This window comes from Pseudonaja textilis, chromosome 5, assembly GCF_049901715.1.
Source record: "Pseudonaja textilis isolate UNSWEBS1 chromosome 5, rPseTex1.2, whole genome shotgun sequence".
Lineage (NCBI taxonomy): Eukaryota > Metazoa > Chordata > Lepidosauria > Squamata > Elapidae > Pseudonaja > Pseudonaja textilis.
In genome coordinates, this window is record NC_141994.1 from 20,591,406 (window position 1) to 20,608,040 (window position 16,635).

The window sequence follows — 16,635 nt, forward strand, 5'->3', positions numbered from 1 at the left end:
AGACAGCACCAAGGATTCCAAAACTGAAGTCAGGTTGAAATAGGTTTGGGTGATGAAACATCTGCAAGGAAACGAACCATCTGGGAGAGCACCAAGGATCCTGCAACTCAGCCCTGATCTGCAAATATTCTCTTCCATTGGGGGCTTCAATTTTAGTCTTTATTCTTTTGATTTTAAAAAGAGGACATGTAAATGGTGGCCACCAAAGCATCTGAATTACCTTTGATTCTGAGCATGCTTCTGGATTCAAATAGGCTTTGGGAGGCACCTTTGGCAAATAATAAAGGATGTTGGCAGATCAGGGTTTTGTCTGAAAGGTTTGGCAGTGTTTCAGCAAAAATAGAGGGACATTCTGGGTCAGGTTGTTGTTGTTAGTTGCAAAGTCATTTCCGGCCCATCGCTACCCCATGGACAACGTTCCTCCAGGCCTTCCTATCCTCTACCTTCCTCCGGAGTCCATTTAATCTCACGCCAACTGCTTGCTTGCTTTATTTATTTGTCTATCTATCTATCTATCTATCTATCTATCTATCTATCTATCTATCTATCTATCTATCTATCTATTTGATTGGTCAATTGTTTACAAGATAATAAGTATATACATAGTTATGAATACATGAAATGGGTACATATAAGAAAGATAAAAGAAACAATAGGACAGGGAGGGTAGGCAGGTTGGTGCGCTTATGCATACCCCCTACAGGCCTCTTAGGAAAGGGGTGAGGTCAAATAGTAGACAGTCTAAGGTTAAGGTTTTTGGGGTTTGGGTGACTCCATTCAGTCACATTCATTCTTCAGTGACTCCATTCAGCCACCTCATTCTCTGCCGTCCTCTTCTTTTTCACTCAATCGTTCCCAGTAGTAGTCCTTCCTTCTCACGAGGTGGCCAAAGTCTTTGAGTTTCCTCTTCAGGATCTGGCCTTCTAAAAAGCAGTCAGGGTTGGTCTCCTCTAGGACTGACCGGTTGGATCTCCTTGCTGTCCAAGGGACTCGCAGGAGTCGTCTCCAGCACCAGAGTTCAAAGGCCTCCATTCTTTGGCATTCAACTTTTCTTATGGTCCAACTTTCACAGCCATACATTGCAACTGGGAAAAAACACAGCCTTGACTCTATGCACTTTTGTTGGCAGGGTCTGGGTCTGGAGAGGATTGCAAAAGTAACCCTCACCTTTTAGTCTTTTAGGAAAAGGTTGCTGCTCATTGTGAGAACCATTGTGTGAATAATCAGAGTGGCGGCAGCTCTGTTGTGTGAATGCTCTAGAAACTCCGAATTTGCCCCCAGGTGCTAAAAGGTGGTGACTCCATATGTTTCCCCTCTTCAAGAATTGAGTCACTTTTCTGGTTTTTCTTCTTGAAAGGAAGGTCAGTGAATGAGCGGCAATAAACACGCTCGTATTATTTTTAGAAAGGAGATTTCCACCTTGCTTTCTCAGGGGAAAAAATGTAGCCCGTGTAAAACATATTTAAAGCTTAATTGTTCTTCTTTTTTTTTTTTAAAAAAAAGATAATTCAAGTAATTGCAGTATTTTTCCATATTTGTGATCAGATAGCAATAGGTTTCCCCGCTTCAGAAAGATAGGAACTAAATTCACAATTTGTTGCTGGTTCTCTTTTAAATAAGTTCTTCTTTTTTTTTGCTAAGAAATGGTTCATGTTTCTGAAGTGGTCACTCCAGGTAGTACGACCACCATGGAGCCTGACATTTCTGTCGCTAAGAGAAACATTTGTTAGGTGAATTTTGCCCATTGTATGACCTTCCTTCCAGAGGTGGTATTCAACCAGGTTCTGACCAGTTCTGGAGAACCAATAGTGGAAACTTTGAGTAGTTTGGAGAACCAGCAAATCCCACCTCTGACTGGCTCCACCAACCCCATTCTGCAGTTCTGGGTCAGCCGAATAACTGGCTGAACGAGTGGATGGATCTTTATAATTTCTGTAACTTTGAAGTTTGGGGATTTAATATTTCAAAGAGATTGATTAGGCTTTGGGTGCTGGGTCACAATGCAGATCTCTCCGTAACCCATTGAAAGTGTGTATTAACAAGGAAATTCTAATCAGGTTATCACCTACTGTTGTACTTTCTCTCCCGTCTGTTTCAGGGATATTGGAAGAGAACATCTACAGTTTTGCAAACTCCTGGGGGATGAGTAACCAGAAGAAGAAGTGCCAGAGAGTCATGCCTCCAAGCTACACATGCAATATTTCCTCAAAGGCTGCAGAGAAGGTTTGTGTAGCAGTGTAAGACTCAGAGTCCTCCCTTATTTGAAATAACAACCAGGGTGTTGTAGGGTGGGGGGGTGGAATCTCCAGAAGATTTCAAAACAGGTAGTCCTCAACTTACAGCAGTTCGTTCAGTGACTGTCAAAGTTTCAGCGGCACTGAAAAAAAAAAGACTTCTGCTAAATAGAAGAGCCTCGGTGGCACAGTGGTTAGAGTGTAGTACTGCAGGCCACTTCTGCTGACTGCTGGCTGCCTGCAATTTGGCAGTTTGAATCTCACCAGGCACAAGGCTGACTTAGCCTTGCCTTCCATCCTTCCAAGGTGGGTGAAAAGCACTGTAAAGCGGTATATAAATCTAAGTGTTATTGCTAAAGAAAGGAAGGGAGAAAGAAAAAGGAAAGAAGGAAAGAAAGAAAGAGGAAGGAATGAGAAGAAAGGGGAGGAAGGGAGGAAGGGAGGAGAAGAAAGAGGAGGGAAGGAGAAATGGGATAGATGGAGGGAAGGAAAGAAGGAAGATAGGGAATGGAGAAAGAGGGAGGGAAAAAAGGAGGAAGACATAGGAAGAGGGGCTGAGAAGAGGACCCAGGTTGTTGGGGGCAAGATGTAAACCAACTAGGGCTGTAAATCACCACGAAGCTGTATATAAGTCTAAGTGCTATTGCTAGTGCTAGTGTCTTGATTCAGGGCCATTTTGACTGGCTGTACTTCTGACCCTTCTGAGGTCAGATTGACAATTCTATATTTTTGGGAGGTGGGGTGTTTCCCCACTTGAAAATGCAAAGTCAACATGCTCCAGGGATCAATAACCAGGAGAGATTTGCAAGAAAGAGGAACTGAAAGGCAGTCGTGTGATCATTACAACCTTTATTAAATGTAAATACTTATGGGAATAAACCTGCAGTGCTCCTTGGAATAGACATTGGGTAAGTAGGCCATGTTCTGCCATGGCATGATGGTGCCAGCAGGCAGGATTTAAAGCTTTAATACCCAACACACTGAGCATTGATTAATTGTGGGTGTCAAGCAAACAATTAAAAATGTATGAGTAATTAACTTATAAGCCTATAAAATGCCTTCTCCTCAGTATCTCTGTACCTGACCTTAGCTCCATGTTTGTTCTCAGGCTGTGATAAGCACTTAATAGATGATAGAGATAGATAGATAGATAGATAGATAGATAGATAGATAGATAGATAGATAGATAGATAGATAGTAGATAGAAATAGAGATAGACAAGGGCAGACAGAGGATAGAGAGAGAGAATGAGAGAGATAGACAGACAGAGACAGATATAGATGATAGAAATAGATTCCTGCACCAGTTCATGGTTAGCCTCCAGTCTCCTAATCATCTTTGTTGCTCTTTCTGCACTCTTTCTAGACCAAGAGTCTTCAAACTTGGCAAGTTTGAGACTTGTGGGGACTTCAACTCCCAGAATTCCTGAGCTAACATGACTGAAGGAGGAATTCTGGGAGTTGAAGTCCACAAGTCTTCAAGCTGTCAAGTTTGGAAGACCCCCTGGATCAGTCAGTATGACCATAGCTAAAATATAAAACAGGAATGAAATACAGGATCTAATTCTAGGGTAAAACGGATAAAAGGAAATACAGTAATAAAAAACAAATGCAGTCAATGTGAAGAATCAACATACAAATAAATACAGGATGCCCCAGTCTGTTTGACATAACAAGATCTTAATTCCATGGACTTCACTATCAACTTAGCAGTTCCGTTCACGATCTATAGATTACATACAGGAAGAAATAGAACAATTTGTGCTTCTGATCTCAGTTGGCTGTTCTTTCAAGTAGGGGAGTTAAGCTTCAGAGTGGCATACAGGTGTCAAGCAAATATTTGGATGGCTAGGCCTATGCATCTACTATGTTTTATAGCAAAAGCCCACGTAGTGGTTAAATATGGTGCTAGGTTGAACTAGGTAATACGGGAGGTGGGGGCCACTTTTCCCCTATTTTGAAGAAAAAGCATAATGATTAGAATAGAATAGAATAGAATAGAATAGAATAGAATAGAATAGAATAGAATAGAATAGAATAGAAAATATGGAATGGAATGGATTGGCTGCACTGCACTGAAGTGCACTGGAATAGAATAGAATCCTTCCAGCTCTGTTATTCTGTTATCTTGAGAATAGAAAATATGGAATGGACTGAACTAGACTAGACTAGAATAGAAAATATGGAATGGAGTGGACTGGAGTAGAATAGAATAGAAAATATGGAATGGAATGGATTGGACTGCACTGCACTGCACAGAATAGAATAGAATAGAATAGAATAGAATAGAATAGAATAGAATAGAATAGAATAGAATAGAATCCTTCCAGCTCTGTTATTCTGTTATCTTGAGAATAGAAAATATGGAATGGACTGAACTAGACTAGACTAGAATAGAAAATATGGAATGGAGTGGACTGGAGTAGAATAGAAAAGAAAATATGGAATGGAATGGATTGGACTGCACTGCACTGCACTGCACTGCACTGCACAGAATAGAATAGAATAGAATAGAATAGAATAGAATAGAATAGAATAGAATAGAATAGAATCTTTCCAGCTCTGTTATTCTGTTATCTTGAGAATAGAAAATATGGAATGGACTGAACTAGACTAGAAAATATGGAATGGATTGGACTGCACTGCACTGCACTGCACAGAATAGAATAGAATAGAATAGAATAGAATAGAATAGAAAATATGAAATAGAATGGATTGGACTGCACTGCACTGCACTGGCCTAGAATAGAATAGAAAATGCAGACTGGACTGGACTAGAATAGAATGGAAAATTTGGACTGGACTGGACTAGAACAGGAACAGGAACAGCACAGCACAGCACAGCACAGCACAGCACAGCACAGAACAGAATAGAATTAGGACAGAATAAAATAGAAAATTTGGACTGGACTGGAATGGATTAGGCTAGACTAGGACAGAACACAATAGAATAAAACTTTATTGTTGATTTAAATGTACCCTCATCAACATACATTAAAATGAAATTTCATTGCATTCAGCTGTCAAAAAGATAACCATTAGGAAAGCTAGAAACATTTCTCCTTCTCCTCTATAGGTCACTGTAGTTTCCGTGTCTGTTTGGGCTCAAGTGAGGGTTGCACTGAAGAACCTCCCTATCCTTGGGAAATCTATCTGGCTTCCATTCTGCTAAGTACTGGTAGTCCTTGATTTACAACATTTCGTTTAGTGACTGTTTGAAATTACAACAGTACTGAAAAAGGGATTCGTGACCTTTTTTTCAAACTTACAACCGTTGCAACCACCTCCATCGTCACGTGATCAAAATCCTGGCACTTGGCAACTGACTCCACTTTATGACGGTTGCCGTATCTCAGGGTTGCCTTCTGTCGAACAAACTCGATGGGGAAGCCAGGTTCAGTGAACAACCGCAGCGATTCAATTTAGCAACCGTGGCAAGGGAGGTGGTAAAACAGGGGGGCAAAACTTATTTAACGAAAGCCTCACTTAGCAACAGAAATCTTGGGCTCCTCCATGGTGGTCGTATGTCAAGGACGGCCTGGATGCGAGAGACCCACCTTAAAAGAACAGCGGGAGGTGCTCTCAGTTCAAAACTTGCCTTTTCCCCCCCACAGAAAAAGCAGCACAAATGTTAAAGAATCCCTCCAAAAGTAAACCCTAGCAAGAAAAAAAGGCTGAAAAAGAGAAGCTATCTCTAATTCTGCACATTCAGAAGACATTACGGCATTGTCCGAAATATATATTGGCTGTCAAAGCAGAACATTGTTCTTCTATTAATAGTGCCCTGGCAATGCCAGACCCTGTTGAAGAATTTTGCTTTCCACGGAGAAAACAAGTTTCCTTTGTTGGCTAATTTCGGCCTTGCAACGCAGGGCTGCTCCTACCTCTGCTTGTTTCAGGGTGCCACAGTCAGCTGCTGAGATCAGGGCACAATAGCCCTGGTTCAGGCCAAGGAATTTCTCTTCTCAGCCTCTGCAGGCCCCAAGGCAGAGAAGGTGGCTTTCAGAAGGCCTTCTGTGCTCTTGCGGTGACTTAGAAGATAGAACAACAGAGTTGGAAGGGACCTTGGAGGTCTTCTAGTCCAACCCCCTGCTCACACAGGAAACTCTACACCATTTCAGACAAACAGCTGTCCAATATCTTCTTCAAAGAGTTGGAGCATTCACAACTTCTGGAGGCAAGTTGTTCCACTGGTGAATTGTTCTCACTGATAGGAAATTTATCCTTAGTTCTAAATTGCTTCTCTCCTTGATCAGTTTCCACCCATTGCTTCTTGCCCTGCCTTCAGGTGCTTTGGAGAATAGAGCTTGACTCCTTCTTCTTTGGGGCAGCCCCTGAGATATTGGAAGACTGCTATCAGGTCACCCTAGTCCTTATTTTCATTAAACTAGATATATCCAATTCCAGCAACCATTCTTTACATGTGTTAGCCTCCAGTCCCCTAATCCTCTTTGTTGCTCTTCTCTGCACTTTCTAGAGTCTCAACATATTTTTTACATCGTGGTGACCAAAACTGGATGCAGTATTCCAAGTGTGGCCTTACCGAGGCATTAGAAAGTGGTATTAACACTTCATGTGATCCTGATTCTATCCCTCCATTTATGCAGCCTAGAACTGTGTTGGCTTTTTTGGCAGCTGCAGCACATGGCTGGCTCATATTTAAGTGATTGTCCACTAGGACTCCAAGATCCCTCTTACAGTTACTACTATTGAGCCAGGTACCACCTATACCAGGGGTCAGCAACCTTAAACACTCAAAGAGCCACAAAGGTCCTAACCGGAAACTTCCGGTTCAATTCTGGAACCAACTGGAAGTCCGGTTCCCCCACCATAGAGTCTCCTCCTAGCACAGCGTCCTTTTTCCCCTACCTAACTGAAAGCCCTATCAATTGTGGAACTGACCAGAAACCCGCCCCTTGCCATAGTGCAGGGGTCTCCAAACTTGGCAACTTTATGACTTGTGGACTTCAACTCCCAGAATTCCATAACCAGCTGTGCTGGCTGTGCTGGCTGTGCTGGCTGAAGAATTCTGGGAGTTGAAGTCCACAAGTCTTAAAGTTGCCAAGTTTGGAGACCCCTGCATAGAGTCTCCTCCTGGAACTCTGTGCTCCCCCTCAGCCGGAAGCTCCTCTCAAAATTATGGTGCAGACTGGCAACAGGGAGCCACAGCAGAGGGATGAAAGAGCCACTTGTGGCTCCAGAGCCATGAGTTGCTGACCCATGTCCTATACTATACCTTCAAGGGATGGCTTGCCTCCCTTTGGAAGTCAGAAATGCCCTGATTGGAGACTTGAACAAGCCAAAGAGTAATTGCCAGACAGGGAGATGACCAATTCAACTAGGCTAAGGTGTTAATTTTGAATTTTGTTAAATGTTAATTAAGGTCTATTTTAATTTAATGAATGAATATTCTATAGCAGTGATGGGCTTAAATCTATAGATTCTATGATTTCAAACCTGGTCTGGAAGAACAGAATGGAGCCAAGTCCTTTCAATAGAAGAGAATATCTAAGTCAGGGTTAAACTGTCTGAGTTTGGCTGTTGGCTTGTTTACACTTCTTCAGTACTAAAAGGGAGTGGGGTTTGTTCTTTGTTTATATATAATCGTTTGACCTGTCAGTATTGGTAGGGATGTTGTTTTTCTGAGTTGGTAGTTCCTTGATTAGGGAATAGTTTACTGCTTGATGGTTTGTCTGGTCTTAATCCCTGCTTATCTCATTGTTGATTTCTAGTGAGGAAATGTTCTGGTCTTTCTGTCTAGCTTTTTTATTGTCTCTTCTGAATGCTGTGTACATGTTGTTTATCTCTGCATGCCTGTTGATGGCTGATTGTTGAAGGGCCAATTCCTTATCATTTTTGGATTGAGCTTAGTCTGCTCATAGTTGACCAGTTGAAACGAGGATTGAACCTGTCCACGTGCTGTGAGATTACAGAGTTTTCATCATGCCTTCTGATTGGATGCACTCTGCTAGTCTTCTACGTGTCTGTGCAACATACTGGCTGTTACACCATAGTTGTAGACAATTCCAGATTTACTTCCTGGAGTACTGGGTCTTTTAGTTTACTTAAGATGTTTTGGAGAACTTTAATTGGTTTGTGTGGATGGATTGGTTGGTGAGACCTTCCTTGGTAAGCTAGTCTCTTTAAATGCCTCCTTTTATTAGGATTCCTGAAATGATGATAGGAATTCAGCCACAGGACATTTTCTGGGTTGGCCTACGTCTTTATCAAAGAGACAATTTCGATCCATGGCTGCAGGCCTGAAATACTTCTGATTATGATCTTGCATCAGTAATTTATTTATTTATAACATTTATGAACTGCCCTTCAAAGAAACTGGAGTGACTTTTTTAACCCCATTGTGGGGTTAAGGAAATAGCTGTTTAGATTTGCCTTTCCATTGGCTCTTTGGATTTTTGTCATTTGATATAATAACCTTTGTTAAGGGAAGCGGTAGCTCAGGGGCTGAGCTTGTCGATCAGAAAGGTTGGCAGTTCGGCGGTTCGAATCCTAGTGCCACGTAACGGAGTGAGCTCCCGTTACTTGTCTCAGCTTCTGCCAACCTAGCAGTTCGAAAGCATGTAAAAATGCAAGTAGAAAAATAGGGACCACCTTTGGTGAGAAGGTAACAGTGTTCTGTGCATCTTCAGCGTTCAGTCATGCCAGCCACATGATCACAGAGACGTCTTCGGACAGCGCTGGCTCTTCGGCTTTGTAACAGAGATGAGTGCTGCCCCCTAGAGCCAGAAATGATTAGTATGTATGCGCGAGGGGAACCTTTACCTTTACAACAATCTTTTCACCTATACATACAGCTTGGAGGTAGGCATTTCTTTAAAAACAAGGACAAAATTAGTTTCATCCTTTGAAAACATTCATAGAAAAAAATCACCACCCCATAATGCTTATTGTCTCAGAGCCAATAGCACCAATCTTCCGTACAGTAACTCTCCATTGTTCTATAGTAGAGCCTGCTATGTAGAAGATTAATTTTTTAGAAATAAATCGCAAATATTTACATTCTTTTTGAATATACAAATGAAACCAAAAGGTTGATCATGTTCAAGCTTGCAGCTATAGTAAATCTTTTTATAACATCCTTTCTCATTTTAGTCTTCAGGACTTCAACTGTTGACCTGGTAAAACGAGCTTTTTGTAAATAGTTAGAACTGAAGTATTTCCAAAATGAAATAAACTGTTAGTTTTGGATCAAAGATATCTCTTTCCAGCGTTTTATTCTTTGATATTTTATTCTGCATGAACTGTGTTTCTTTATTTCTGTTTAAACAAGTATTTATTTAAGGAGGGATTATGAGCTATATAAATTTGCTTCCTCCCTGTTACTGGAGACAGACATAGCTTTTTAGAACAGTAGACTTTATTATTCATTTATTTTGCCTGTCTGCATTTGAGAGGCATATAGCAAAAAATAAGGGTTAAAAAAATAATGGAAAACAACAGAAAAGCATAAAACAACATCGGTCTTAATAGTTCAGACCAACAATACAAGAACTACTCTTTTCCCAGAACAAGCTTGTCATTTTTCTCTTGTGTATTTGTAAGATGAATTGTGGTTTGTATTTATAGAGGCAAGTTAACTCTTTGGGAGTAACAATTGCCTTTTTTGTTGTTGTTGTTGCTTTTTTATTTTTTTGTTATTGTTTTTAAAGGATCACCTAGTCAGATTCTGGTAATTCAAGTATGTTTTAATTTGTTTATCAACATTGGAAAAATGAGAAGATACCAAAGCAGAAGGAAGTTATTAAGAAAATAATGGAATATGCTGAAATGAGTAAATTGACATTTGAAATTAGAGAACAAGAAGATAAACAATATTACAAGATATGGGATTCATTTTATCAATGGTTAGATTAAAAAATATGGAAATGATATATCTTAGATAACTTTATAATACTAGGATAATAGAATTATAGAGGATATAACGTAAGGATGTATTATTATTGGATAGATTTATGATGGGGTATTGAATGTTATAATATAAATTGATCCAAAATGTTGAATGTCTCGCATAAAGCCATTTCTGTCTGACTCACAGACGAACACAATACAGAAGCCTGATGATGGCAGATGAGATTCTGCCGAAACGTTGCTACAACTTTAAAAGCACAACTATAATGACGTCAGAATATACCCGAACAAAGCTGAATACCATACATATAAATACCCGCGAAAATGTAAACACACACACACACACACACACACACACACACACACACACATATAACAGAAATACAAAGAAAAATGAAAATAACAGGAAAATAGAGGTGGAAAGGGGGCAGAGGAAAAAGTGTAGGGGAAAGGAGAAGAAAAACACTAACTCCTTTTGGTGCAGTACAATAAGGTAATAACATACAACCTCCACTTTTTATTTTTTTTTATAATAAATACTGGCTATTTCTAATCCTAACCCTAACCCAACTCTATCTAATCAGTCAAACCCAAAAATCAAAGTTTCTGTATTTTCTTGCTCAAACACAAACTCCAAAAGCGATTTCCAAATGGAAGCAAAATTAATTGTATTTTTTTTTTCTTTAATCAAAGCAGTACATTTAATCTCCACCAACTTTTGCAGCCATTCGTCCATTGTGGGAATCAAAGTACCCTTTCTGTGTGTGAAGCATTTTTGCTGCTGCCAGCATAATAAAACATCAAAGTAAACGATCACGTAATCTGGTTCTTGTTTTGCCTCTACTGTAAGTAGATGTCTTTAAGAAAGACACCAGAAAGAACAAAAATCTAATAACTCTGAGTCTAGAAAAAAAACACCATAGATCATCTCGCTTCCTCTCCTTGTTTCAATACATCATGGATTGTATGGTCATTCCAGTTCTTCTCTTTTTGCAGGACTTCATCGAAAACTGCCAGCTGCTAAGAACTTCCTCGGTCTTTTCTAAATGCCATCATCTGGTGGATCCCGAAAAGTTCATTGGCCTCTGTGAAGAAGACATGTGCCGGTGTGCTCAGGATAGAAATTGCCACTGTCCAGTTTTTCTGGAGTATGCTCGAAACTGTGCCCAGAAAGGTGTGATCTTGAAAGGTTGGCCAGCCAGCAGCGCCTGCAGTAAGTTTTCAGGATTAATGTTCTTGGTGTGATGGGCTTCCTAGTTCTAGATTCAACATTGCAAAGTTCTCGCTATGCTTTTTGGGGGGAAGGACGGAGATGGGATTCAGCAGGTTCTGACCAGTTCTGGAGAACTGGTAGCGGAAATTTTGAGCAGTTCGGAGAACTGGCAAAAGCCACCTCTGACTGGCCCTGCCTCCATCTATTCTCTGCCTCCCATTGAGTATCATCTGATCATCTAGGTCTCCTTTGGTTGCCCTGCACAGGAGAACGGAGCTGGAAAGCAGGTTAGTGGAGTGGGGAGGGAATGGAGATTTTGCAGTATCCTTCCCCTGCCATGCCCATCAAGCCATGCCCACCTTCCCATGTTGTGGTTAGCCAGCAGCAGGTGCAGATGGCTGAGGAAAGTGAGGACTCTGATGAAAGGCCAGGACCACTAGGGAGTGGACTGCTGCCTTCAGAGATTGTGGGGGCTGGCAGCAGTGATGAGGAGGTTCCCGAGGAGCCTGTGCCCAGTGCATGTGCATGAAGGATTACTCAGAGGAAAGAACAATTACAGCAGCACAGGCAACTCGGGAGTAAGGCTACAAGGCAATGGCCCCTCCCTCAAGAGGATAAAAGCCAGGTTTGGAAAAGCGTTCTTTGCAGAAAGCAAAGAAGCTCTGAAGCTCAACTGGTGGACATCTTAGTTGTGTTGGAGAATCTGGTAAATTAGGTCTTATCTCTGAGTTTTTGGCAGCCTTGACAAACAACTTGGCAAGGCTCTTTCTTATGGAGCTAACTAGTGGAAAGCAGCCTTCAGAACAGAATTCGTTATTAAACCTTAAAATGTGGGGGCTGCTGCCTTTGTCTGTTTGCTTTTGGGAACCTGGTTGGGTCATAACACCCCACCCCACTATCCTGCTTTCTAGCTCCATTCTCCTGTGCAGGACAATCAAAGAAGACCCAGCCCATCAGCTGGGACTCAATGGGAGGCAGAGAATAGATGGGGTTGGCGGGGCCAGTCAGAGGTGGCATTTGCCGGTTCTCTGAACTACTCAAAATTTCCGCTACTGGTTCTCCAGAACTGGTCAGAACCAGCTGAGGACCACCTCTGAATGGCACTGAGCCAAAGTGACTTATGACCGTTTTTCACCCTTATGGACAATGAGGCATTCCCCAGGGTCACATGATCAAAACTCCGCTGCTTGGCAACTGACTTACATTTACGATGATGGCGGTGTCTCAGAGCCTCCTGCGATCCCTTTTGAGACCTTCTGACAGGCAAAGGCCAAAGGGGGAAGCCAGATTCGCTTGAACCAACCTTGTTACTAATTTAATAACTTGCAACGCTTCACTTCACAATGGTGAGCAAGAAAAAGCTCACTTAGGAAAGGTCTCATTGAGCCATAGAAATGTTGGGCCCCAATGGTGGTCATAAGTTGAGGTAATCCATCTTAAAAATAAAAAAAAAGACACACAAATTGGTACGTCAGCTCAGGGCTCAGTCAATTCCTGCATCAAATTCACTTTGGGCCTTTTCTCACAATTTAGTTGCCTAAATCTTAGTGGATAACCAGCTAAATAAGAGCCAGCAGTGTGCAGCCGCCACCAAAAAAGCTAATGAAATCCTAAGTTGCATTAACAGAGGGATACAATCAAGATCAAGTGAGGTAGTAAGACCACAGCTAGACTACTGCATTCTGGTCACCACACTACAAAAAAAGATGTTGACACTCTAGAAAAAGTGCAGAGAAGAGCAACCAGGATGATTAGGGGACTGGAGGCTAAAACATATGAAGAATGGTTACAGGAACTGGGCTTGGCTAGTCTAGTGAAGAGAAGGACCAGGGGAGACACGATAGCAGCCTTCCAATATTTGAGGGGCTGCCCCAGAGAGGAAGGGGTCAAGCTATTTTCTAAAGCTCCTGTAGGCCAGAGAAGGAATAATGGATGGAAACTGAACAAGGAGAGATTTAACCTGGAAATAAAGAGAAACTTTCTGACAGTGAGAACGATCAACCCATGGAACAGAAGTTGCCCTCGGAAGTTGTGGGAGCTTCATCACTTGAGACTTTCAAGAAGAGATTGGATGCCATCTGTCAGAAATGGTGTAGGGTCTCCAGCTTGGGTGGGAGGTTGGACTAGATGACCTACAAGGTCCCTTCCAACTCTGATTATCTGTTAACTGTCAAGTCCAGACTCGCTTCTAACTGGTTGATTCACATGGACTCAATTTCCCTTCTGAGAAGCCATCAATGTGCAAATTAAAAAAAAAAAAAACCAGGACAGAGGATTTGGGTGTGATAGGTTCTCCTCCTTCTATTTGATTCGAGATGTCTTAATTGTAAGTTCTTAATCAGAATCGAACCTTGGAGGTCTTCTAGTCCAGCCCCTTTTCTCAAGCAGGAGACCCCATACCAGTGATGGCTAACTTTTTTGGTGCCAAGTCCCCAAAGTGCACGTGTGCAAACACCCAAAATGCAATGCGTGCACCCCCCCATGCATGTGCCCCGCCCATCGCACATCCATGCATTTCTCCCGTGCTTGCATACCCCAGTGCATGCACTCCCCCGCATACGCCCTGCCCCCTCTGCACACACGGCAGAGACCCCGAAGACCAGGTGGCTGGTGGGAGGCGCATGCGCATGCGCATGCACAACGGAGCTGAGCTGGGGCAACGGCTTGCATGCCCGCATAGAGGGCTCTATGTGCCACCTCTGGCAGCGTGCCACAGGTTCGCCATCACGGCCCTATCCCATTTCATACCAGGGATTGTCCATTCTCTTCTTAAAGACCTCGAGGGATGAAGCAACCCACAACTTCTGGGGGCACAGCTGTTCCGTTGATTAATTGTCCTTACCGTGAGGAAGTTTCTCCTCAATTCCAGGTTGATGTGAGGTTCATTTCTCCGTCTTCCACCTTTTCAGGACCAAGATGTCCAAGCGGCTTGGAGTACCACGAATGCACGTCCCCTTGTGCCAAGACCTGCCAGAGCCTGAATATCAATGAAGTGTGTCCGGAGCAGTGCGTTGACGGTTGCAGCTGCCCCGGTAACTCTATTTACAAGCGTCTGTGTACAGCAGAAATCTTCTGGGCCTCAGTGTTTCCGTTTTCCTCATTTAAGAGAAGGAAACCGCTGTCCCTTTTGAATGTTTACAAGTATTTATTGATCCCCCTGCATGCACGCTCTCTCTCTCGAAGAAGAAGGACCACTCTTTAAACTTTTTTTTTTTTAAGTAGATGGAGGGATTAGTCACATTCCAGCATTAACTGGTTGCGCATAGGATTCAGGATTATTTCTGAAGGATTTCACTGCAAATGGAGGAATGGAGAAAAACACGCCACTCTATAAAGAGCCAGGAATGTCTGGTCGCCCTTTTCTCTGGCTGATGTTCTGCAGGCGTTTTTTTTTCTAAAATGTCTGTAAAGATTCTCAATCATCCAGGTCAAGGTTATGCCAAAGGTGCTTATTTTTTCAGGAGGCCACTGGACTTCCTTGGTTTTTTTTCCCCCTTTGAAGACGTTGAAGAAGCTTCTTGGAGGAGAAGCGAAACATCTTCAAAAGAAAAAAAATACCAGAAAATCCAGTGGTCTCCTGAAAAAAGCACCTTTGAGACAACCATGACCTGGATGACTGAGAATCTCTATAGACTTTTAGTTACACAATTTGGGATGGACACCCTTGGAATGGCGTGGGAGTAGGAATGGATTTCCAGAGGAAAAATTGCAGAGTACAGAAACCATTTGCACTACTCAGGCGACCCTGAGGACGCAGATAAACCTCCAAGGGGCCTCAACGACTCCCTAATAAGGATGCAAACGACCAGCTGTCTGCAAGGAGTATAAATCCTTCCATTTCCCCACTATCCAGTCAGAGGTGAAGAAGCTTCTTGGATGAGAAGCGAAACGTCTTCAAAGGAGGAAAAAGCAAGAAAGTCCAGTTGCCTACTGAAAAAAAGTGCCTTTTTTTTCTAGAGAGGGTTCAAACTGAGGTTGGCGGGGGAGACGGCTTTCAATTGTTTGATGGGGGGCGGTCCATGCTGTGCCACATGGACGCCTCTGCTGAATTGGAAAAAAATCGCGGCCTGGTGGCTACAGGCAATGAGAGCAGGGCACCGAGGTATTTGCCCTGAGGCATTTTGGCACCATCCAAGCTTCCCGCGACCTTGGATGAACTGAATTCACAAAATTCACACCCACACAGACCAAAAATCTAAAAATGACTTTCCATCGTTTTCTATGTTGTGGCTTTATGTCCTAAACTACGGTGAGGAAATGGGGGTGATGGGTGGTGACTTTTTGTGCCTTGAAGGATCCAGGCGTGTCCAGTGGAGTTAATTGCTTTCCTGGGCTTGTCTTTTAGATAGTCTTGGGTTGGTTTTGCAAAATACAGTTCGTCTGCAGAATTAAAATTTAAACCAATCTTCTTTCCTTCCTTCCTTCCTTCTTTTCATTTTCTTCATTCCTGCCCTCTTTCCTTCCTTCCTTCTTTCTTTTCTTCCTTCCTTCTTTCCTCCCTCCCTCCCTCTTTTCATTTTCTTCATTCCTGCCTTCTTTCCTTTTCCTTCCTTCCTTCCCTCCCTCCCTCCCTCTTTTCATTTTCTTCATTCCTGCCCTCCTCCCTCCCCCCTCCCTCTCCTTCCCTCTTTTCAATTTCTTCCTTCCTTCCTTCCTTCCTTCTTTCTTTCTTTCTTTCCTTCTTTCCTTCCTTCCTTCTTTCTTCCCTCCCTCCCTCTTTTCATTTCCTTCCTTCCTTCCTTCCTTCCTTCCTTCCTTCCTTCCTTCCTTCCTTCCTTCCTTCCTTCCTCCTTTCTTCCCTCCCTCCCTCTTTTCATTTTCTTCCTTCCTGCCCTCTTTCCTTTTCCTTCTGTCTCTTCTCTTCTCTTCTCTTCTCTTCTCTTCTCTTCTCTTCTCTTCTCTTCTCTTCTCTTCTCTTCTCTTCTCTTCTCTTCCCTTCCCCTTCCCCTTCCCTCTCCCTCTCTCTTTCCCTTTCCTTCCCTTCCCTTTCCAGAGGGAAAGCTCCTAGATGGTGACGTTTGCGTAGATGCCCAAAATTGCTCCTGTATAAATTCTGGCAAGAAATTCCCTCCTGGCTCTTCAGTTTATCAGGACTGCAACTCATGGTAAGCATGATCCTTGGATGGAATATGAAGAGGATCCTATAAACCATAAGGCGAGACCAAGTCAGGGACAGTGTTCTGGGCAAGATGGTGCCCCAAAGTGCACCCAGAAAGCTCACCTGCAGGGGCAGGAGAGTGACAACATTGTTCCACCTGGAACTTTAGATATCTCACTTTGGAGCCAGAATGCCACAATGTCAGAAATAAAGAGAGAAGGA

General features: G+C 42.6%; 1 protein-coding gene across 1 annotated transcript in view; it reads left to right on the top strand.

Moving 5' to 3' along the window:
• Positions 1-16,635, top strand: part of VWF (von Willebrand factor) — a 193,873-nt gene that overhangs the window by 11,339 nt on the left and 165,899 nt on the right. Inside the window, exons 6-9 of the mRNA XM_087934258.1 lie at positions 2,099-2,223; positions 11,099-11,315; positions 14,225-14,347; positions 16,309-16,420. Of these exons, the coding sequence (XP_087790384.1) occupies positions 2,099-2,223; positions 11,099-11,315; positions 14,225-14,347; positions 16,309-16,420 (577 nt within the window). The remainder of the gene's footprint in view (positions 1-2,098; positions 2,224-11,098; positions 11,316-14,224; positions 14,348-16,308; positions 16,421-16,635) is intronic.